General features: G+C 30.6%; 3 protein-coding genes across 4 annotated transcripts; 1 reads left to right on the top strand and 2 right to left on the bottom strand.

Moving 5' to 3' along the window:
* Positions 1-53: 53 nt before the first annotated feature.
* On the bottom strand, positions 54-7,499 carry l(2)k09022 (HEAT repeat containing 1 homolog l(2)k09022). 2 transcript variants are annotated; one of them, XM_035887698.2, is made up of 8 exons: positions 7,331-7,499; positions 7,004-7,152; positions 6,611-6,905; positions 2,192-6,536; positions 1,802-2,119; positions 1,170-1,621; positions 611-1,061; positions 54-443 (listed from the first exon to the last, which is right to left on the bottom strand). In XM_035887698.2, exons 2-8 carry the CDS (start codon positions 7,143-7,145, stop codon positions 273-275), a joined length of 6,174 nt encoding a protein of 2,057 aa, XP_035743591.1. In that variant the 5' UTR covers positions 7,146-7,152; positions 7,331-7,499; the 3' UTR covers positions 54-272. The 2 variants fall into 2 exon arrangements, with proteins under 2 accessions (XP_035743591.1, XP_085515207.1); XM_085659081.1 differs by lacking the exons at positions 6,611-6,905; positions 7,004-7,152; positions 7,331-7,499 and having other exon boundaries at positions 55-443; positions 2,192-5,967; positions 6,170-6,280.
* Positions 7,500-7,676: 177 nt separating this feature from the next.
* galla-2 (MIP18 family protein galla-2) lies at positions 7,677-8,787 on the top strand. The gene is made up of 3 exons (XM_035882771.2): positions 7,677-8,145; positions 8,227-8,306; positions 8,386-8,787. The coding sequence occupies exons 1-3, from the start codon at positions 8,019-8,021 to the stop codon at positions 8,656-8,658; spliced, it is 480 nt and encodes a 159-aa protein (XP_035738664.1). The 5' UTR covers positions 7,677-8,018; the 3' UTR covers positions 8,659-8,787.
* OXA1L (OXA1L mitochondrial inner membrane protein) lies at positions 8,785-10,907 on the bottom strand. Its single transcript, XM_035882756.2, has 8 exons — positions 10,726-10,907; positions 10,411-10,636; positions 10,158-10,334; positions 9,949-10,092; positions 9,773-9,858; positions 9,406-9,672; positions 9,121-9,283; positions 8,785-9,041 (listed from the first exon to the last, which is right to left on the bottom strand). The coding sequence occupies exons 1-8, from the start codon at positions 10,783-10,785 to the stop codon at positions 8,884-8,886; spliced, it is 1,281 nt and encodes a 426-aa protein (XP_035738649.1). The 5' UTR covers positions 10,786-10,907; the 3' UTR covers positions 8,785-8,883.
* Positions 10,908-25,003: the final 14,096 nt, after the last annotated feature.

Here is a 25,003-nt window from a genome sequence, read left to right as displayed (position 1 = left end):
AAAAAAAAAAAAAAAAAAAAAAAAAAAAAAAAGAAAAAAAATGGAAAAGAAACTATTATCTCGAATATAGCTAATCGTTCGTTTATTCTCCTAAAATTCGTAATTAAATGTCCAAACTACGAGATCGATATCGATTATTTCACATAAATCAATTTAATATAACAAATTATGGAAGATAATTGATAAAAATTTTCTTTCTTTTTTACATGCACCGTATGATTCCATTCGACGAATTCATAAATGAAAAAAAGAAACCGTCGGATTGATTAAAATTAAAAATATTTTTGTAATGGCTCTCCTAAAATTTCCTCCAATGTTCTCACTGCATTTTGTGCACATTTTTCGGTAGCTTCGTCCTCGTCTTCCAACATCTCCGCTAAAAAAGGTACGGTTTCCGGTAACAATGGCATAAAATCTTCTCCTAATTTTCGAGCGATTTCGACCTGAAAAGAAAAAAAAAAAAGAAAAAAACGAATAATAAGAAAAAAAAAAAAAAAGAAAATAAGAATTTTCTTTGATACATAATCAATATGGCATAATGACATTGTCATTTGAAAAAAAAAAAAAATTAATTACGATATGAATTACTTAATAGAAATGTTTATCTCACCAGAGCATTTAATGCGGCACTTCTGACGTATGCCTTGGCGTGTCTAGTTTTTAACAATGTTTGATAAACCAAAAGTTTGTGTAAAGAATCATCTGGTATTGCGCTGGCGAATGAAGCTATACAAGGTACTATCAAATCGTTCGCACGTTTATCATAATCTTCCTTTGTACCCATCGTATTTTCTAATTGATCAACGATTGGTTGAGCCAATGCGTCAAATCGTTCCTGATTAACAAAATTATTGGCATCGTAAGTAAAAACTCGATGGAGCGTCAATAAAACTGATTCCACCAATTCGATTCTACTCGATTCCTCGGGAAGAGTTAATTCTCCTGATTCTTGAGAAACAAACAGATTGTTATTGGTTAATAAAATTGCTGAGTGTTTTAAGAAATGGCCGGCGAAAAGGACGAATAATGATTTCAAACAATCTGCTATGTTGGCTGAAAGTCTAGAAAAACAAAAAAGAAAAAAAGAAAAAAAGAAAAAAAAAAGGAAAATAAAAAACAGTGAATTAAATCGATTCGTTAGAACATACAAGAATATCATTTTGACTTACCTGAAGAAAGTTATGTTACGTTCTTTGTGATCTGGATTTCTTGCTGCCCAATCGTAAAATCTATAATAAAGTGGTCTAAACGTGGCCTCGCTTAATTTCAAAACTAATGCTACCAAAGTTTTACCAGCACTCTCCTCAACTGTCTCGATATTTTCAGATATATTTACACCATCGATTTCCATATCATCTTGACTAGATACAATATCCTCGCGAAATTGAAATACCTTTAAGAAGAAACTCGCGAGATCTGGTATAGCCGCATTTAAATCAGTAGCTGGTACTGAAAGAAATGATTCGGAAAGGATACTTAATAGAGGTGGTATACATTTGTAAGATTTTTTCTTGCATAATCTATCGTAAGTTCTGTTGATGGCTGGTAACAAGACACGCAAAGGTACGAAGCTTGCCAATTTTTGCGTTGTCGATTTTAAACGGGAAACGACGACACCGATCTGCATGTACAAGTCAAGAATATCTACGTATTAATTTCAGCAAAATTATGTGTTTCCAAAAAAAGAAAAAAGAAAAAAGAAAAAAGAAAAAAGAAAAAAAAAAGAAAAAAAAAATAATGGTTTTTTTTTTTTTTTTTTTTTTTTTTTTTTTTTTTTTTTTTTTTTTTTTAATAAAAATACCTTAGGATGATCCGTGTCCGTATAAAATGAATTCAGTCGGGTTAATTCGTACAATAGTTGATCCAAATAAAGTGACAAGAAATTTCCAATCGATTCGACGATCTTTTGGAAGGCACTGACGATACTGATAGTAACGATATCCGGTATTTCCTCGTGACAATGTGTCTTCATCAAATGAATAATCGCAGGTACGAATTTGTTTAATGATTGTATAGCATAAGTACGTAAACAGCTACATAATTCTGCAACACATAATGCCGTACTTCCTAATATTGGACCATCACGTGTTTTTAAGAGTTCCGTAGTCATTTCGAGAATCTATATAGGAAAGATATAACGCATTAGATCGTTAATACTTGGATAATTGATAAGAAGAATCTAATTACTTACGGGTTTGAATACCGCAGGATGTTTGCTTGCTAACAACTTTGCCAACAATTTGAACGTAATTAAAACAGTTTGTTGTACAACTTCACCTTCTTGATTTTCTGGTTTTACGTTAACGTCGATAATTTCTAATAATGTATCGATCAATTCTAATAGATCGACGTGATCATCTTCGTTAAAGTTTCTCTGTTGAAGTCTTGCATTGAGCAGTTCTAAAGCTTTCCTTTTAACCGTTAACAATTCATGATTCAAAAGTTGTTTGATGCTAATTAAAAATATATTGTTTGGTAAAAGATTGTTAACGAGATCAAGGACATCGTAAAGATGATGTAAAAGAACCTTCCAATATTTCCCTATTGGCTTACCCTGATATATATCAGCAGTCTTAGAAGTATTATGTATCAAAAGAACCAATTCGATTATTAAAGCATCGTAATGCGGCCTGATCTCGTTCACTTCATCCAAATTGTATTGGGCAACTCGATTGATAAAATCTGTCGTTGATAACAGATTGCCAAGAAATTGAACCAATATGAATTTGTAATGTCTAAGATGTTTCGGTGTATTCTTGGTAACATCGAAAACGTGTTTATGTGGAAACGACATGGCCGCCTTTCGATCTTTCTCTTCTTCAATATCGACGGGCATATCTCTCAAAAATCGTGCCAATTTCACGCAAACCAATAACAATCTTTTCGGTGTGAATTCCTTCGAAACATTCAAGGCAAATTCTAGCCTTTGAGATGGCGTTTTTTCATTGATTATACGTGTCCTCGAAAGTACATAACTTTCGAACGTTAAAAGATAATACAAATGAAGATGATCGTCAAGCAATTGCAAAAGTTTTACGAATAAAGGTGTCCTTCTGTGTTCTGGTATATCTGGTAATGATACGATAAAAGTTCTTAAAATTTCGCAAGCATGTGTCTCGTCGTTTTTAGCATTTGCAATGGGTACTACGGTTTCTAAGGTTTTCGATATAATTTGTATAGAATAAGCATCGTCCTGTCTAACAACGGAACTACCCATAAACGTAAATATAGGCATGATCGTGTGAAATGCACAAGGAATATTAACGATCTTCAATAATTCGACCAGTAGTAATAAAGCATGATGATGAGTCTGAGGATTTCTCGATGTTCTTATACACTGTGCTATTAGATCCACTTGAAGATGAGCGTCACGAATTGGAAGTTTTACGGTTGTAAGTCGATGTATCGTCGACAAGATCAATTGATTCGTATATTCGATCGGACTTTGTTCCTCGAAACTGAGACATGTTTTAAGTAAATCGAACAAAATTGGATAAAGAAGTTCTTCTTTTTCTATATTTTCAGCACGTTGTACGAATTCCAATAGGATTACTCCACGTTTCCAATCTCTGCTATTTATCATCATTGGATTGGGAATGGCACGAAGTTGACTTGATCGTCTTGCTCTTACATTTGTCTGATTTGTATCAATTTTCGTTTCATTGAACGTTTTCATCTTTTGTAACTCGTCTACTATAAGTCGAGCATGCATACGTATTCTTCTTATTGCTCTATTCACACTTGATATTACATTACCAACGTCACAATCCGTAGCTATGTCCAACAATATCCCAAGAATTTTTCCTTGCAATTGATTTGAAATTTTACCAACACTTTCGAAGAACGTCTCGTCGATTTGCTTTAAAATTATAACACTTGGGGGGCATAGTTTGTTATCCATTATTATTTGACCTTTATATTCCAATATACTAGTTTCAAAAAGTTTCCAGACTTTTTCATTCGTTAAAGCTTTCGTAGTTACGCTGTTAAATCGTTGAAGAATATTTTTCAATGCGTTTCCAATTGATTCCTGTTTCGTTTCAATATTTAATTTTTCAAGAAATTCAAGACCAAGCGTTGCAAGATTTTGTAAAATTTTTGGCCCATTTACGTGTACTAGAATATTCAATAACTGCGATTTAACGTACATTGGTGTTATCGAGTCTGTGACAATATCAAATAATTGCTGTTGTACTTGTTGAAGTTTCTTACGTATATCGGATTTGAATTGACTGCTTACGTCAGGATCCGGTGATAGTAAAACATAAAGATACAAGGACAATTGATCTGGATCCATATATATCTCTGGACTTCTGTTTACTAATTCTTGAAGGAATACTGAAAATGGTTCCATCGTTAAATGGAACGTTTGCGTTAATTTCTTCAAAATATCTATAGCAACGATTCTGCACTCATTGTGCTCTCTTGCAAGTGATAGAAGTAGATTCGTTAGAAAAACTTTGTCCTGTAAGGCCCATTGCATGGATTTGCATTGTTCCAAAAGTATCAATGATATTTGTAAACAGTGAAGTGACGTTTGAACGTTTACAGGTTTTATAAACAATTGTGATAAAAAACGAATTAAATCTTTCATGGTTGTAAAATGTCTTTGAAAAAATATTTGCAAACATCGTGAATAATGTTTACATTGAAATTTATTATCTATACCTTCGAAAAACATTTCGAGAAGTCGTAATATAAGATTACTACGATCTGAATCATTGTCAAAATCGAATGTAGGATTGGATTTTAAATCCAAACGTCTGTGAACCATTTCGAGAACGTATGTCCCTACTTGAAGTGGTAAAATACCATTCGAAGTTAATTCAAGTGCCGACTGTATATCATTCCCAGTTAAATTGTTACAATTTGGCAAAAGTTTAACTTGCGGATACATTCTAAGTATTTCTGTAGCCAATTCAATTACTTCTCTGGCTAGTTCTGGTTTTAATGAACCAACGGGTACTCTACAAACAGATCCTAATAAAATCATATTAAAAAACATGGAAACGGCATCGCCATGAGGAATTTGTTGCTTCATAGCATTCAATATATTTTCAGTTGGTGGTAATAATTCTGAATTTAATATATTATGAAACACAGCCGAAGTGATCGTTTCTGCGTTTGGTGATCTTCCAATGTCAGCTTTAACCTTTTGCATATAACTATTTTTCTTGGCAAAATTTGATAATAGTATTTCCATAGCAACTTCTACGTCCTTATCCTTGTTAGGAAATAAATATGGTAAGGTTGTGATAAATATACTTGTGTCGTCGCTATCGTCGCACAATTCTAAAAGTATCCTCAATGCTGGCTTGGCCAATACTTTTCTAGAATCATTGTGACAGGTTGATAACAAAACTAATAATTCATCGACTATTGTATCCGTAGAAAGTAATTTTGTTAATCGTTTTATAGGAAATGAAAGCAAACTCCTGATAACGTTTACTTCGTCATCATTGAATCTAGCCTTGAGAGTATTCCTGATCATTTCTTGAAAATTTTCAGGTATATTTATGTTGTCATTTGCGAGCGCTTCCAATGCAATTATTCTTTGTTCTGCATTGGTATGAACCAATCTATCCAATATTTCTACTGATTCAAATGCACCGTGTGCACCAAATTGCCAGGATGTGAGAAATTTTAATTCCACTTTAGAGCTGCTATTTTTTTCATTATATTTCATAAGATTTTTTAAATAGTCGTCAAATCTTTCCGGATATCCTCTCTCCAATGATCGATATAAATGAACCAAGAAATCTTTATATTCTTTGGATACATCATTTTCAGAAAAATTCTTTTTAAGAATACTTGATAATAATGTATCTACTGCATTATCTTCCAATTTTATTGAAGAAATCATATTATTTACCATATTCTGAACTGATAAAGTTTCTTTCGTGTCTATTAGGATCTCGTGACATGCAGTTTGTATCAATGGAACGATAAGTCTTGTTACATTGATTCCTGAAGATTGTAATTTAATTATCATTTCTATAAACCATGGGAGCTCTGCCAATCTTCGTACAACACTACCATACATATAAGTCAATCGACAAAATGCAGAATCATATAAGAAAAGAAGCAAGAGCATTGCCTCTAGTTGTAAGCATGGTCTTTTAAATGTTTTTAATAATAATTTCTCCATAGTATCATCTTTCAACTTTACCTTTGTTAATAATTTCGACAAAATCATATAACTGCTAGCAGCAAAATCTGGAATTGTACTTGCTAATCCTTTTAAAAGAGTTGGTAGTATGTGACCAGTTTGAACTTCTGTAATGGTAGATGAACAATCGATAACACCAATTAATACGGTAGTATAAAATGAATATAGAGTACTTAAAGATGTTGCTTGTTCCGAGTACGTCTTTGTTGCTGTAATAACATGAGTGCACATATTTTTTAAAATACCATTATCAGAACTAACTCTGTTTATAAGTGTATTAGAAGCTAAAGGTACTCCTGGTTTTTGTAATGGCTTGAGCCAACGCCACTTGTCTGTAGGATCTGTCAGATCTATCAATTGTAATGCTCTAATAAATAAAAAATATATGTTTAAATTAATTGAAATAAACAATTAATATATTAATTATATATTTTAACGTACCTGGCAAAAATACGAGTTTCATGATAAGGCAAAATCAAAAGAAGAAATTGATCCTTATTATATTGATGTATATGAAATCTATATATCAACCATTCAAGAGCTTTGTGAGCTGTATTCAAAAGAAAATAAGGTGAAAGTAATATAAGAAATTTTTCTATTGCGCTATCAAGTCTTTTGTTGATCTTAACATCACAAATCGAACGTTCTAAGTTCATAGAACTCCGGGCAAATAGATTTTCTTCGAATTCTATAAATAAGTTTGATAGCTTAATCAATTCTTGTAAGCCACTTTGACCTGTGAATGAATACATATATTATATTATTAATATTTAATAATTCAATCACATATTTACGAACTCTAATAACTTTTAATTAAATAAAAAAGAATGTTACCAATGTTTAATACTGTTTCTTTATCTAAATTTGCAGCTTCCTTTGGATCAAATAACAAACTTGAACGTTTTTTATCTTGTAACAGTATCGCAGTTTGTGGGGCTCTTAGCTTCCTTAATTGTTCCGCTAATGAAGTTGCCATTTTAATTCTATTAATTAATAAAATAAAGACAATTATTTGAACAATTTAAATTATTATTACATATGTTTTATCATGATTTTTATTTTATTTAATATATAAATTTCATGTAACATTTGAGCACGTCCAAAACGATGTACACATAACCTCTATGATGTTTTACGATAAAATTATCGTATATAACTTACATTAATTACTTATACTTTCTGATTGTATATAAATTAGACGATAAGCGATTTTGTTAAAATCAAACGAAATGTATAATATTCAATGGAAATATTTATTAATTAACATTTTACACATAACCCCCAAAAAGAATAGAACAAGGGGTAATTGATCATTATACACGTGGTATTAGCGTTTACAGTAAACTTTTCGACTTTTGTCGCATCCACATTTCAGCAACATAAAGACAAACATCATTTCTATAAAAATTACACAATATCTAAGGGCTGATCACTAACCAATAAGAAAATACGCTAGAAATTCAGCTTAAAGCGCTTCACCATTAATAGTTCCTCAATAAAAGTAGTTCTCAACAGTAGTCTCTTGTAAAATATATTATTTTTACATAATTATTTGGAAAAACTTTAATTTTATTTATTATCATTAAAGATAATATTTCTTTATTCTCTATGTGTTAGAAATATAATTTCATTGTGTTATTTGTAATTAAAAATTTACGGTGTTATCGTCTCTAGTGTTTGTTAAATTCAACGTCAATAACCTTGTCGTGTTTATGAATTAGGTTATCATTATAATAATATGTAATTATAAACGTTGGAATTATTTCATATAATTGTTCATAATGATCTATCATTATGCGTAAATATCGAATCTGATAATGTTGATTTTATATCTTCATTGATATACATAATGACGATGATGGATAATTTGGAAAATATTAATCCAAAATTATATAAAAAAGTAGAAGATAGACAAGTTACAGCTGCTGAAGAAGATGAAGATATCGTTGATGCGTTTGATGCGAGAGAAGTTTTCGGTTGTTATTATTACAATTTGATAAAAAAAAAAAAAAAAAAAAATTATTAAGTGGTTTTGTTTTAATTGCATTCAATTTCAGATATCATCAGAAATATCAATGATCCTGAACATCCTTTAACGTTAGAAGAACTAAATGTTGTAGAACAAAATCTTATACAGGTAATGCTATAGGATATATCATTTTATTTATGTATTTTTTTTTTTTTTTTTTAATAATTCTAAAATTATAATATTTTAGGTTAACGATGCAGAGAATATTGTGAACGTTAAATTTACACCAACGATACCACATTGTAGTATGGCAACTTTGATTGGTCTTTCAATAAGAGTACAATTATTAAGAGCTTTACCACCTAGATTTAAAGTATGCGTAGAGATAACTCCTGGTACTCATATATCTGAAACGGCACTTAACAAACAATTAGCAGATAAAGAGCGCGTAGCTGCTGCACTTGAAAATTCACATTTAGTTGAAGTAATCAATAATTGCGTTTGTGTTTCTAAATATTAAAACTTTACTATTTATGCTTTCTCCTTACAATAGATTAGATCAAAAGATTTAAGATCTAATAGACATATTATATTGTGTGCAATAAATATGGTGAAATTATTTTTTTTCTGAAATAATTCAAAAATGTAATAAATAAAATTATTACTTTATTTTTAATAAGTAAACTTATAAATAATACTAAACTCTACATTTTTACAATTATTCCAATGAATTATCTTTTTATATTTATTTATTTTTTGTGCGTATTTTAGCTTGTTTGATTTGTTTCGTTGGATCGTATGCATATGTTTTTATTACAGGACCTCTTCCAGCATTATTAAATTTCACCATATCTATGTGATCTCTTTCAGCAATCTGCTTCGTTATTTTTATATTTTCCCAAGCTAATTAAAAATAAATAATAAATTAAAGATTTTAAATAAATAGATTAAATATTATTTATAGGTAAAACATTGTTCTTACATTCTTTTATTCCTTTTATAAATCCTTTCTTTGCAATTGGATCAGTAGATTTGTGTTGTATTATCAATGGTAAATTTAAAAATTTTCTTACACGTTCTGTTCTTAATAAACCAACTTGTATTAAAGAGAAAAAGTTTGACGTTGTCCAATAAAATAATATGGCCTGCAATTAAATACAAATTATAATTATTACTTTAATAATATTAAAGAGTATTGTTATTGTAACAATTATTAAGATATTATTTGATGACTATAATATTGCGAAGCTAGAGATCCATCACTTACAGATGTAAAAGTTGCTGAAATTGGTAATGTGACTAATGGGATGCAACGTAAAACATATTTAACCATTCCCATTGATGAAGTTGGTAATGAATCTGTTCCAACTTCAATCGTAATGAATAATGTTGCACTTGTTATTAAAGGTAATATGTAATAAGGATCTGACACAGTCAAATTTTCAAACCACCATAGACCACCAGTTTTTAAACTTTCAACTGGTAAATTTGTCATTTGTTTCAAAGCCAAGACGATGCAAAGAAATACAGGTGCCTATGAAAAATTATTATACACATATTTCATTAAAAATAATTAATATTATTTTATATACTTTATAATAACTTCCTGTATATAATAATTATTGATTATATACCTGCATAAGCATAGGAAGAAAAGATTTCCAAGGACTTAAGCCTGATTCCTTCATAAGCTTATATAATTCATTCGTATATAATGCAGCTAAAATAAAAAGAAACATAATTATCTATTAATAATTTATATCCATATAATCTATATTTTTGTTCCAATATAATCAACAAATTTTTATACTTTGATAATGATCCCCACTCATTCTAGCATCTGTTAAATTCTGTTGTAATTTAGATATTTGTGGAAAATGTAAACTCATTTTGGCTGAATACCTTTGAGATTTTATTACTACAGGCAATAGGAGTGATCTAACGATCAAGGTTCCTGAAAAAATAATTCTTTTATTTCAATTAAATGAAGTATAATAAAAGAAAAAGTTCTTTATTTACCTATAGCAATCGTACTCCACCAAGGTAATTCGCAAGAGATGTGCAACCATTCCAAAGAAGATTGAATAAGACCTACAGGATTAAATCCTCCTAAACCTAGACTTTCTAATGCTACTTCACCATTAGGATGTATCTTTTGTACCACTGTAACTACCTCTTCTACCGGAGTTGGTATATCTAATACACATGAATGAACATATGAAGATAACTGATTTGAAATGTTTTAAAAAAAAAAAAATACATCATAAATTACCTGGTATTTCAAATAATGGATCGTCTTTATTAACAGTCGTATGATTCGTTAAATCTATTCGAATTACTTCAGGAACTTCCTTTGTATCGTTTGTACTTGCATGCCGTACAAAGAAAGCATTTAATATATGAGAATCGAAACGATTCGAATTAAGAGAAATTGAATTTTTTAAAATAGTACGCCTAGTTCGATGTACTATGTGAATTGATTTACATGTTATATTGCTCTATAAAAAAGAAAAAAAAAAAACCGTAAAAACGATAAAAATAATCTTCATACATAACCTTTAATATTAACAAAAATCACAGATCTTACCTGTACAGTATTTAATTTTAATAATATTCGGCAACAACCATTGACAGAGTTTCGCAACATTTTCTTATTTTATTTTATTATAAAAATCAATCAAGTTGTTTTCAAAAAAAGAATATTAGCTCTATATAAATAATTTCATGCTATTCAATCTATCCGATCAAAAACCATATACATTCGGTATTCCAACGTGACTTAGAATGGTTTAAGAATGTCGTATGAAGTATGCTCGTCAGATGACGCCACATACCTTATTTAACGTCTTACGAATTTAACGAAAGAAAACTGTAATTTCGTTTGTTAAATTAACATTTTAAAATATAATCTTTCTTAATGGCTTATTCGTGCATCATTAATAAAAATAAGTAAGATTTTATGAACTTGCGTTGCTCAGAAAAAAAAAAAAATATAATATTTTTTTAATTCCACGATTTAGAAAGACTACCGATATAACGTTGATTATAAATTATTTTATAAAAGTAATATACATACATACGCACATATATATATATATATATATATATATATATAAAATAGCAAATAAATTTAATTAATAAGAATAAAGCTTCGAAGATCTATAGAGATAAAATCGATTGAAATCGATCGCGTTTACGCCATTGGTAGTAGTTCGACTGAAGTTAACAGTCACGTGATCGAATCTACTGCAATGACATTCAGTTTGGGCTTTGGGACGTGGGTCATTAAGCGAGACCTGCTATTAAAGTACCCTCTCGTACCTTCTTTTCTGCTTCCAGAGTTTCTCTCTTCTTTTCCGAACGCGTAACTCCTACCCTTACCTCACTCACCCATTCACTCCACTCACTCACTCACTCACTCACTCTCTCTCTCTCATTCTCTTATATTCTCTTTCTCTTTTTCTCTTCTTTGAGAAGCGGCGTTGTTGATTTAAGGCGATAATACCTGGCTGCAAGAGATTTTACAATGAAAAAAGAATAAGAGAGGAAAGCAGAAGACGGCGCACGTATAATTAGAGATTCGCATTGTCCGAAAACCCACACCCCTTCAATTTCCCTCCTACTATCCCTTTTAACCACCGTGCTGTGGTAACGCCTGTCAGTCAGTCGCTCTTTCTCTCTCTCTCTCTCTCTCTCTCTTATTTCGTTCTTTCTCTTTCACTCATGCTCTTTTTTTGTCGTCTCGATATAATTCGATAACAGATGCTTCTTTGGTCGTACATATACGGCAAAAAGGGTTAATCATTTTTTTGCTCGTAGAGTATGCGACCTTAACGACAGGTATGGACAAAATATAAAATAAAAGTGCAATAGAGAAAGATCGTGTCACCATTACGCGTTACTTATTATATCTGTGTATAAGTTTGTTTTGTAAGATTATATATTCCTACGCGTGTAATCTAACGATCGTGTTAAATGTGTAACAGATAGATTTTTTTACGTTGTAAAAATAATAATGGATATGGTAAAAGCAAAAGAGAGAGAAAGAGAAAGAGAGAGAGAAAATATATATATATATATATATATATATATATATATATATATATATATTATACTTCTCTGTGGTTATAGATTAATTGAAAAGGTGTTTGTTAATTTTACAAGTTTATATAATATATAATTTCTATTTCTATTTAATTATTTCTTCAAATAGATAAAGCTTATTTAGCTATTTAGCATTGATTCATTACCTCGATGTTATTTACGATGGAATACGTAAGATATAAATTATGACATATAGAAAATAATATCGACGTAATAATGACAGATCAATTAAAATTATTCGTCCTTTTATATTATTATTATTATTTTTATTTAAAAGTCCAAGGAAAATCTAACTTTTTTAATAACAGACGAAGAAAATTTGTTTTTTTTTTCTTCCCATTAGAAAATTATACTTATCTAAATAGTCATTAAATAATTATATATGTATTATCATGAATAAATAAGAAAATATATAGAAATTAAAATTTTTCAGTTTCGTTCATTAAGGAATTATTTTAGATAATTCCTTCATATCTAATTTATATATCTATTGAAATATGATTAGTGATATAAAATGTAAATACATCAATGTTTAATTGGAATTAGATTAAAAAAGATTTTAGAAAAATCTTGAAATATCCAGGCATTCGTTCGATAATATTTACATCCAATAAGATTTCGATATATCTCAAGTATTACCGACGCAGGTCTCACCACGTGGAGGTTACTGCATCTGAAGATCCACGGATTAACATTGAATTTACTTTAAAATTCGTGTTCGCAAGATAATCTAATCAAATTTACGAGTAAATAAAATGAAGTCTCTTAGTGGATAGAACTTTTAATTCTATCCGCGAACACTCACATCGTCTTAATTTTTCAAATTTATATCCATACATCCATCACCATAAGAGCATTTTGAATGACAACATGATAAAATTAAAATATGACTAAAAGTCATTCTCAAAAATTTCTAATAAATCTCTCGAAAATAATTTAATAGATTAATAATTCAGCCCTTTTGAGCCACCTATTTGTGAGAATCTCTTCGGCATGTAATCTCTTCTTTGTTTCATGCCCTAATCACTACTATAGATCAATCGATAACTATCGTTAATGCGAAAGAATTAAAATTGTCCTTTATTTTAAAACGTGAAAGAAAAACTAGATACATTTAAAGCAACCCTGAAAAAAAAAACATGGAGATATTATAGGTAGAGAAACGAGAATTGATTGCTGAAAATCCTGTGCTAAAAATTGATTAATTTATTCTAGAACGTACGAACTGTAATTCTACAAGTCTCTCTATCTTTTATCAATGACTCTATTTGATTTTACTCTTTCAAAAGCAATGAATCTACTCGAAATTTTTCATTCAAAAGCAATGATTCTATCGAGACTTTTCTTTTATCAATAAAATTGATTAAATTTTTGATTAATTTTTATTTAAAAATGTAATAAAAAAGAATCTTCGGATGCTCCTCTTTATAAGCGATTACGCTAATTATCAGAAAACAAAAAATCATACAATTTAGCTTGTAATTCTAGAGACTATCCATTGCGAATATCCTCTTGCTCATTATTTATTAGAATTCATTAATAGCGATTTTTTTTATTATTTCCGCGCGAGAAAAATATTTAATAATGCAATGAAATATTCAATATTTAAAATAGTTATAATTAAAATAATTATAATTAAATTTGAACAAGAAGATATTATTCTAATTTGATAAATAAATGAATACACAAGAAACTATTCACGAGTAAATCTCTTGAGAAATTTACTCGTGGTCATTCAATGCTTTTTTATTAATTAATTACAACCAATTACTCGTACCGATACGGATCTTTCGTCCTCGATATGATTAAATGATCAGAGGGACTTAAAAATTTACTTACTACTTATTACTCGTTCACAATTTAGGTCAAAATTGAGGGTGGATGATTCGTAGCTGGTTGAAAATGAGGTAGATCGATATCGAAGTAGGTAAAGATCATTTTTAATGATACTCTGACTCTATTACGTGATAGTTATTTTTTAACGAATGATCACTGACCTTAATTCGCGAAATTCTATCATCTTTTATAAATACAGTCTGTACGACTGTTAAAAAAGCAATAAACTTTACGAACAAACATTAACTCTAACGATTGCATCGCACGCAGTTCATACAAAAAAAAACTTATTGTTTAAATCACGGAACACGAATGAACAAACTCTGCGTCTATTTTGCGATATTTTTATTTTACCGATACAAACACTAGATTATTTCATTGTTATGCGCTGCGATTACAATGAAGTTCTAAAATAGAAAAATATAAAGAAAATAATTAGTATCGCTGTTATAATAAGAAATTGTATAAATTATTCAAGAAATGTTTGATATAGAAATATACTTTCTTCAAGTCTTCATTGCTACTTGCAAGGAAAGATATTCTCGAGAGAGCTATGTTTAGTTTACTCATCAGGAATACAAAGAAAAATTAAATCGGTAATCAGTCAAAGTTAATTAAAAAATCATTTATATTTATATTACAAGGCCAACAAACTCAAGATAAAAATTTTTAAGTATTAGGATTTTAAATTAAAATTATTTGAACTTTCCTGCATGTTATCGTCTTTTTAAATGATTAAGTAAATGTATTATACTATTATTGTACATTTTATAATAAACATTAATAAATTCTATATAAATTATATCAATAATATATAAATTATTTCAATAATATGTTATTGAAATATTAGTTTATTGTACTCCATGTATTTTAAAGGCCGTTTAAATAATTAGTAAATTATCAAAAGTTTTCAATTATTTTATCCTTAATGCGTGTTAAGATATATTATGTACGATATGTTTATTACTATTTATTATTATTAATATATAAAATATAAAGGGAAACAAAAAATTTGTTAAAAATGTAATAATATCTCAGAAATTAAGAATCAGTAGCATAAATGGTTAAACACATATTTCCTTATTTTTATCATATAATCATTTGTCCAATGTTCATTTAAATGTCTGAGTGAATTATCGTGTTAGTATCGCGAAATACGTTTTTTTTTTGCGTTTTGAAATGGATCAGAAAATCTGAGCATCAGTTTTTACAGTAGCAAATAAACAAGCAAGGTAATCGTCTATTTCATGGAAACAAAATGCAAACCACTCAACATATTTATATCCAATAAATTATCGGTAATTATAAGATTTTTAATTCGAGCTTGTGAATATTTTATTACGGTTCATAACTTCTAATTAGTATTTTCTAATCGTAAGAAAAAAGCACGTATGATGTATATAGATACGTAAGTAGATAAGTACGTAATGTATCTTTCTATATAACGGAACGAATGATAGTCTATACCTTTTATCAAGTTTGTCGCAAGCAATCTGCATAAGTAGATCACATAACATTGTAATTTATTTCGATAGGTTGCTAGGTAGTCGTGTAGATTGGATTCTTTGATCATGGCGTCGAGAGCCACGCCATTCGTTCTTATAAATTTACCGGATATGGCATATAACGTGATGCTATATCATGCCGCAATTTAAGCTTTATCTATTCATCAACTATGTCCTTACGTATTTTCATTACGCTTAATAATTTTGCGACCCGACCGACATCGACTATGAGTGTATATATATATATATATATATGTAAATATATAGATATCTGTATAGGTATACATATATATGTATCAATGTTGGGAAAATACTTTCATTATATTAACGATTGCAATTGAGATATTTCGTTATATTATATGAAATAATACGATACGTTATATGATCTACGAATAAGAGACGATTCAATAATTTTCAACGAATTACAGAATGGCTCATTTAATAATTTGCGAATTTATATTATCGAAGAAAAATTTTTTTTGTAAATATATCATTAACAAACTATATCACAGACATGTGATAAATTGTTACAATTTATTTCATGGACAAGCTCAAAATCATTGAATCGTTTTATTCATATATATCCTATATGTCATTGATGAATTACATCGTAGGCGTTTGATAAATCATTGACGAATCGTTTCTTAGACGTACCAAAAATCATTTTGAATCGTTTCATTCATACAGATACACGTTTGTACCTAAATAACGTCATAGACAAGTTGTAAATTAAATAATAATTATTTTTATATATCATATCTCTCTATAACGAACTTTTGAATTTTTTTTTAACAACAAACATACATACATACATGATTATATTCTTTATATCGTTAAAGTTGGAGAAAAAAGATATTTTTTTTTTTTTAAATTCGATCAAAGGATAAACTTTGATATCGCATAATTCGTATATCATCGAAACCGTTTATTATTATTATTATTATTATTATTATTATTATTATTATTATTAACAAAGACTATCGAAACATTTCGGTTCGCGATATATAAAAAAAAAAAAAAAAAAATGAATGATAAAAAGAAAGAAATGTAAAAATAATCAATTTTGAAACTATGTTCTAATATTTGAAACTATGTCCGCTAAGAAATATCATATATATATTTATGTTATTCATTCTTACACGTTTAGATCGGAATCGCGTGAAGCATGCAACCCGGAGTAGATCGGACAGAAACGATCGGAGTAGGAAGAGTTCGTTACGAATTACTCTACCTCGTTCGACTCGTCGTCTCTCAAGGAATTCGAAATTGATCGAACGTCGATCGTAGTCTTCGCTTCCTGGACAAGGCTCCCCACTTTACGCGGCCAACAAGTCGGCCACGAAAAAGATAATGGGATCGACCTGCCTGTAAAGGAAGAAGGTAGTGAAGCTGTCATGAAAAAGGGACGACAACGGGTCAGTCCTTCTCTCGCGTCAATGCGCTATCGTTGTCCCTTTGATCGCGCCGATAAACCTAGAGAAAAGATTTTTGTCGTTCTCTTTTGGAATTGAGATCGAGACGAAAGAGACCAAAGAATCAATGTAGATATAGATCTCTCTTTTTATTTCTTCCTCTCTCTCTCTCTCTCTCTCTCTTTTTCTATATCATAAATACATTAGCAAAATTTTACTCTTTATGGATTTCAAACGATCGTAAAGTTTCTCTTCATAAATAATATTTAAGATAATTGATTTTACGTTAAATTTCAATAATGAACGAGATCAAATTGAACGAGAATTTATCGAAAGTTTCATCCTTTGGTCCATTAACGTAATTCCCATAGTAACTCGTGTGACTCTCACTCCGAATAAACGTTATATAGATATTCTTTTTAATACTTGGATGTTATTTGTGTGCGTTTAGACGCATTTGGTGAATGGTCTATTCATCGTCGCCAGTGTCTAGTGAGTTTGGAAAAAAAATCTTTCGAAGGAGATGCTGACGTGTGACAGAGAGAAAGAAAAAGAAAGAAAGAGAGAGAAAGAGAGAGAGAGAGAGAGATAGAGAGAGAGATAGATAGAGATAGAAGACAAGAACACGGTAGAAGAGAGACATCTTTCTCTTAGGCCACTTTAAATGTCTTTATGAGTTTCGGCTGTTAACACGACCGTGGAAGCAGGTACGGCCTTTTTCTTTTCTTCTTCTTCTTCTTCTTCTTTTCTTTTTTTTTTCTTTTTCTTTTTTCTTTTTTTTTGAGAAGAGCTGCTTTTCTCGTATCTGTGGGATCTATCAGGTGGCTAGAGTTAGGCCGCATCCAAGAGACTCAGATAAAAATGTTTTCATGGGTCTAAAAGTAGGTACGTACAGTATCCTATGAAACCTTCTGTCCTCGAAAGAGATTTCTATCCTACCGGTCGATTACCTTACGATTCTTTGAGAAAGGACTTTTAGAAAAGGATATTAGATATACCTACATATCTACTTGACATTTTTCACTTCCTCACAAAATTATTTTCTATCGTTTAATCGTTAAACGATTTGATAAAATGCTCGGTATAATATCACAAATAATTCAATTCTTTCTAGATTAAATTTTCATCTTCTTGTATATTTATACTTGTTTATTTGTTTTTTTTTTATAAAATTATTTGACATTTGAACGTTTAAAAGATTCCCTTGGTAATTTTCTTTTTTTATTCTTTTTAATAATCTTTGATCTTTTATATTTATGTTTAATATTAAAAAAAAAAAAAAAATTCGAAGCTTTCAAATCTCTCTCTCTCTCTCTCTCTCTCCCTCTCTCTCTCTCTCTTTCATACTATTTTCGAAATCAATAATACTTTTAGTTACAATATTTTTGTCGATTCAATGACGAATGTATAATAGTCGCACATAAATAATACAGTAATGTTTTACCGTTATCACACATTTTTCAAAGATTCATTAAGAATCTAAGAAATAGCTCACGCATATGCAGCTATATATATATATATATATATATTTATATATATATATATATATATATATATGTATAAATATATATGTATATATTTATATAGGTATAAAAGTCTTAGGTTCTTCTCGTCGTTTCTTTCTTTCGTTCGCGTGTCGGGGTAATCGCAGGTGTACGGTGGTAAGGATAATCTAGAGGAGATACGCGCGGACTGACGGCGGCACGTTGTGGGATCACGATGTGTAAAAGGAAATCGCTTTACTTTAGAGTAAATGCTTGAAGACCGGAGAGTCTTATGTATGTATATATGTACGTGCGTGCCGGGCGCTCGTGTGAACCGCGCGTGGTTTCCTTTCATTCAGCAGTTTCTTCATCGAGAATGTCGCACGATTGCTCGCCACGATTGCTCGGCCCGATTATCTTTCCGGCAGTTTCATCTCTGTGAAAAAAAGAGAAAAAAGAAAAAAAAAAATAAGAAAAAAAAAAGAAATAAGAATCCTCACGGGAAATATAACCGTCTTAGCTTCCTAACGATGAAATAGACGGAAAATAGATCCTTCCGAGTTATTGATATAGTTCAAAGATCATAATCGTACATAAATAAATGGACATTATTAATTAATTCATTCATTCAAATTGTCTCGATGATATATTAATCGAATAAACATTTTATTGATATAATCATTCAACGAGCTCGATCGTTCGTTCATCCAAAGTAAACGATAAATGATTGAATCTATTATATTGGATTCAATTGTATTAAAAATTTAATTTTCATTTAAAATTCGTAAAAAAAATTTGTCTCGTTGTTTCGTTGACCTTCTCACTTAAGGTCAACAAAATCTGATAATAATAACGTTAAAATTCCAAGAAAAGATTGTTATTAATATATTGTATTATTAAATTGGATCGCGTGATCTTTGATTATTTTGTTTCTTATCTAAGAAATGGTCTAAGATGAATTCATCGCCGGAAGAAGGAACTGCGTTAAGATTTCGACGAGAAGAGAGACCGGTTGTCTCGTGAGACACCGGAGACGCGAACTGGCTCACAGGGAGGCGGTGGTAGTTATCATAATGCTTACTTAATGCTCGTCGCGAGCTGAACCGAGCTCGCGTGTAACTAGCATAACGTTCTTAGTCGTGAGACCAACAAGACCTCCCCCCCTCTCTCTCTCTCTCTCTCTCTCTTTCTCTTCGACGCTCGTTACGGTAGATACACCGATTTGCCCGATACACAAACGTACAAGTACAAACACACATACATATACATATACACAGGTGCAAGCACCCACCGCTATTATTCCGCGTATTTCGCGTGAGCTTTTGCAGGCGCACACATCGACGATTCTCGACGAGAGAATATTCCCACAAATTGGCGATACTCCGCCCTCCTTCGAACTGGGAAAAAAAAAAAGTATTCTGGTCGGCGGAACGTAACGTCGAGGATTAACGAACGAAAATGCGGTTGATACGCGCGGATATATGTACGTATACAAGAGAGAGAGAGAGAGAGAGAGAGAGAGAGAGAGAGAGAGAGAGAGAGAGAGAGAGAGAGAGAGAGAGAGAGGAAAGGAGAGAGAAAGAAACAGAAACAACTCGTTGTGGCTTTTTTCTCATCGGCGAGATGCCGCTCGTTATTCGATAGTGTTGTCAAAATATTCCTTTCGCCTTAACAACGTCTCTCGTCCTCGTTTTTACCGTTATCCCATCGTTATATTCCTTATTTTCCTTTTTTTTTTTTTTTTTTTTTTTTAATTTCCCGCCCCCCCCACCCCGAAAATATTTTATTTTATTTTTTCTTTTCCCTTCGTTTTTCTTTCCTTTTAATTTTCTTTTTTTTTTTTTCTTTTTTTCTTCTCCGATCACGTAGCAATATACCGCTCTAATTCCATTTTATAAATTTGCCCTTTAATTATTCGTTCGATCGTCTTAATAATATTAAATCCTCGATGATATACGTGGTTACGATTCGACTTATTATATGTATACTTATGCATATGCGTGTATATTTTTTTACGTACATATATATGTATGTATGTATATATGTGTTTATGTATGTATGAAAAAAAAACGATTTACAAAAGTAACGAATGAAATTTATGCGAATACTAAAAGGATATTAAAAGTCAATTAATTGAGCTCATTAGGAGTCTCCTTCTCCGATTAGAATTTTCATCATCTTTATCCACGTGCCATTATATATATAGACACGTTATATATATATATTCTTGTCAATGGCCAATCTCGACGATGCTCGGCTAACGTTATTATTATCACTTGTATTTTTTTTTTATTTTTATTTTTTTTCTTTTTTTTTTTTATATAGAATTATCATTATCATTACGATTATTATCGTTATTTCAGGGTGGAAACGTCTACGAGGCGGCAGGTGAGCCAAGGAGGCGTTGTGCCGGATGTATATATATCATAGAAAACACGCATTTCCGCCGTGAAGCTTCTTCGAGATCGATCTACGTATCTATCAATCATCGTTCCTACTAAGTTTTTCCAGGGTTTAAAATGAAAACATATCTATCGGTGCCACACGGTATAACGTGTGTTCTTTTTATTCCAACATAATACGTTTTTTCTCATTTCCGTTCGTATACGATGAAATCGATAAGAAAAGTATGTAATATTGAGCTTGTGAAAACAAAGGAAAAAAAAAGAAACAAAAGAAAAAAAAAAGAAAAGAAAAGAAAAGAAAAGAAAAGAAAAGAAAAGAAATACCATTTATACGGGATTCTTTTTAATCAGAATATTATTAATATAAATCAAAGTCGATTTATTTAGCGTAATCTAAAGATTACAATGATGATCTCGTTAAATCGGTCGTTGAACGTATGAACTATACATATATATATATATATATATATATATATATATGTATATATATATATATATATATATATATATATATATATATATATATTATATTTCGATGTTCTCTTAGGAAAGTATCCAAAAGAAAAAGGAAGGATCGATAACACCTGTCGATTTGTTAACACTTAAAAAGATGCACCTGTCCCTTGTATAGAAGTTTCATCCACGTGTAAAATCTTTAAATACGTTGACGCGATAACAACTGATACAGATAGAATAGAATATTTATTTAAGTATACAAATATTTTATTTAAAAATATTAAAATTATAACTAAATGAAAAAAAAAAAAAAAAGAAAATAAGATATGAGAATGTAGAAAGAAGCGTAATATGGAAATAATAAATTCATTGTATAATTAATGTTAAACGCATTAGAAATGGTTCAATAATTAAAGAAGAAGAGAAAAGTTATTGTCATGTTGACGATGAACTCATGAAAATGCACGTAAATAAATTAGAAATATACTAAAATATTTCTAATTTGATGTACGGGCTACGAAACATGAAATATACATTTAATAAATTATTCGAATAAATCAATATCTTCGAATAAAAGCCTGAACTAAATCTCGGGTAAAACCTAAGATATTATACATTAAGAATCTTACGGATCATAGATCTTACAATCATAAATTATACGAACAATATATTTCTGATTTAATCAATTTCACAATCATAAATCACTCGATCAATGCATTTCCAATTTATTCAATATCACATTTTTCTTTTTCCTTTCATTTTTTTTTTGTTTAAATCATTACAATCTATATTCCATAGTTAATATTCTCTAAAGCAATGAGCTAAACCTGTCGGATCATTAAGAGAAATATACAAAATTTTATTTGAATTCGACATAAGTAAAAGTTCTTTAATGATTTTATAATTAGACACATTAAGCCTTTTATATTAATAATGTACATACACAAACACACATATATATATATATATATATATATATATATTTATATAGAGGGTGTAAGGACTTAGTCGATGAAGGATATCCGCATGGGTAGTTGCGATTTATCGGGCGCGATACGGTCAAGAAGCAAAGACGGAAGATATCCTTCGTCTGGCTCATGTCTCGTCTGCATATACATACACCTACACACATACACACACACACATACACACACAAAAATATATACCAGAGGATGCTAGCGCGAGAGCCACTTTGTCACGGAGTATTACGCGTAAGGATGCGGCGCCTATGTTCCTTGCTTTCTCCCGAAGGCGTCCATTACTCGGTTTAATGCACTGAGTTCTCATTTTTATGCGAGACCGATGCACCGTCTCGTATCTTCTTTCTCTCTCTCTCTCTCTCTCTCTCTCTCTCTTTCTCTCTCTTTTTCTCTCTTTCTCCGTATCTCTGTCTCTTACGTTCTTTCAAAAGAAATCGTTATATGGCTTACTGCATATCTAACGCGATACGACGGACGCGGAATTTACGAGACAGCTCATCGAAAGGGAAAAAGAAAGAAAAAGAAAGAGAGAGAGAGAGAGAGAGAGAAAGAGAGAGATATGACACGTTAACGTGAGTCTTTGATTCTCCTTTCATTAAACGTCGTTGATGTGACACGAAACACCGGCTCCGTTCCAAACATATCGATTGTTCTTTACCCAGAGGCTCAAACGAACCTCGTAAAATCCTTTTCACTTGTCAAATTCAATAAAGGATAACTCTACCTATCTAGAATTTATATTCATTAATTATTCGAACGATAGTGTTTTCATTAATCCTTACATGTAGTTGGATCGTAGAATTATGATAAGTGTATTAATGTTCGATTCTTATCGCTCAATAAAGCGCGAATAACGTTATCAAATCGTAGTATTCCTTTTTTTCTTTTTCCTTTTTTCTTTTACGCGACGTTTCGAAAAGAATGTTTTTATTAAAAATTTATCTAGTGTTTCTTTTTTTTTGGGAGGGGGGAGGGGGCGTTAAAGTACAGAAAAATTTTTTTCAGAATTCACAGCTATGACGTTCCTTGGGGGAACGATAAGGATTAAATGCGACAATTAAATATGCGCGATAAGATTTTAGTTTTGCGTGTATGTAAATTTTGAAAAAGAAAAAGAAAGAAGAAGAAGAAGAAGAAAGAAAAAAAAAAGGAAGAAAAGCGAATGAAAGAAAAAAAGAAAAAAGAAAAAGGATCACAAATGAAATTATTTCATTGTTTTTCTTTTTTTTTTTTTTTTTTTTTTTTTATATATATTTGTCGATTAATATAAATAATTTAATAAACGATTTCTATTTAAGGACGACGTATTTAAGTGTCGAAGATTTTCTTTGAAACTTATCCATTAAGAAGACGAAGAGACGGATGGCAAAACCCGTCGCGTAATGTTTCCTCTTTTTTCGCATGTGCGTACGAAAGGGGTCGCATTCGCGAGGTGGAAAAACAATTTGAGCCAATTGCACGCACGCAAGCGGGCGTGGCTCGTTAGCGTGCGAAGACAAAGATTCGTTAGCACGCTACAAATCGGCCGCGTATGAATTTAAATTATAATCATTTTCCTTCGGTCGCAACGGCACGGCCCACTCGTCTTTTCGCGCTTCCGTCCACGCTTTATAATTATTGCTATTAGTTGCTTCAAGGCACCCGTATACCTTTTACGTTTTCTTGCTTTTCTTTTTTTTTTTCTTTTTCTTGTTCTTTTTTTTTGTTCGTTTCTTTTTTTTTTTTTCGTTTTTTTCTTTGTTTTTTTTTTTGCTTTTTCCTTCTCTTTTCGTTCTTCTTTTTTTTTCTTTTTTTTTTTTTTGCTTTTTTTTGTTCGATCTCACCGTGAAAATCAAAGATTTAAAAGGGAACTGGCAAAACGTTATATTTATTAAATCGCCGTATAATTTCTATCAATAAGAATTACACATAAAATTCATTCGATCAAAGCTATTAAAATAATAAGGAATTAACCCGTTGTAACCCATTAAAATAATAAAGAATTTTCAGATTTCTCCCTTGTGTAATATTATCGAAATTATGATTATTATAAAAGTGATTGAAAGCTGTTTTTCCTTTCTTTCTTTTTTTCTTTTTTTTTTTTTAAATACCGATTAAAAAAGAGAAAGAAAGAGGGGGAAGAAAAAATATAATAATTAGCCGGTAGCGTGTTAACAATATCGTATTGGTCATCGTTATCTGCGATATGTTATCGTTTTTCTTGTCGGTTTTAATCGCGAAAAGAGAGAGAGAGAGAGAGAGAGAGAGAGAGAGAGAGAGAGAGAAAAGGAGAGAAAAGAAATAAGAAAAAAAAGAGAGAAAAAATTACGTTTCCCGGATAATAATTAAAGAAAGAGGTTTGTTTCTCTAAGCTGTAAATAAATAACAATAGGCATCCTATCTTAAAGAGTTAAAAAAGGGAAATAAAGATTCGTCGAGAGGCAAGCAGCTGGACGGAACAGTCGAGATAAGAAGGTTTATGCGTAAAGAAGAAAGAAAAAGAGAGCTCGTTCGTTATTACGTTAAACGCGATTCATGTCCATTCGGAGAGGAGATATGTAAGTATCGTAGGTACGAAGGTTTCGCGATAAGGCATTTGCGATGAGCAAGGTATTCACAAAAAGGGTTTCCTAAGAGAGGACTCCTCGCTTGTATTTCCCCCTTGTACGGTAATACGCGCGAAGTAATCCGCGTGCAACCGCTA

Source organism: Vespa mandarinia, chromosome 8 (assembly GCF_050613455.1).
Source record: "Vespa mandarinia isolate Hongniang chromosome 8, ASM5061345v1, whole genome shotgun sequence".
Taxonomy (NCBI): domain Eukaryota; kingdom Metazoa; phylum Arthropoda; class Insecta; order Hymenoptera; family Vespidae; genus Vespa; species Vespa mandarinia.
The sequence above is the reverse complement of the archived record's forward strand: the minus strand, read 5'-3'. Positions and strand labels throughout refer to the sequence as shown.

What these genes read in the sequence shown, in the direction of transcription:
- galla-2 (XM_035882771.2), top strand. Translation starts at nt 8,019, where the DNA reads ATGACGATGATGGATAATTTGGAAAATATTAATCCAAAATTATATAAA. An exon ending in TGATGCGAGAGAAGTTTTCG is followed by an intron (nt 8,146 to 8,226) that starts GTTGTTATTATT and finishes ATTCAATTTCAG; the next exon opens with ATATCATCAGAAATATCAAT. An exon ending in TAGAACAAAATCTTATACAG is followed by an intron (nt 8,307 to 8,385) that starts GTAATGCTATAG and finishes ATAATATTTTAG; the next exon opens with GTTAACGATGCAGAGAATAT.
- OXA1L (XM_035882756.2), bottom strand. Translation starts at nt 10,785, where the DNA reads ATGTTGCGAAACTCTGTCAATGGTTGTTGCCGAATATTATTAAAATTA. An exon ending in TTCTTCCTATGCTTATGCAG is followed by an intron (nt 9,673 to 9,772) that starts GTATATAATCAA and finishes AATTTTTCATAG; the next exon opens with GCACCTGTATTTCTTTGCAT. An exon ending in TTTCAGCAACTTTTACATCT is followed by an intron (nt 9,284 to 9,405) that starts GTAAGTGATGGA and finishes ATTTAATTGCAG; the next exon opens with GCCATATTATTTTATTGGAC.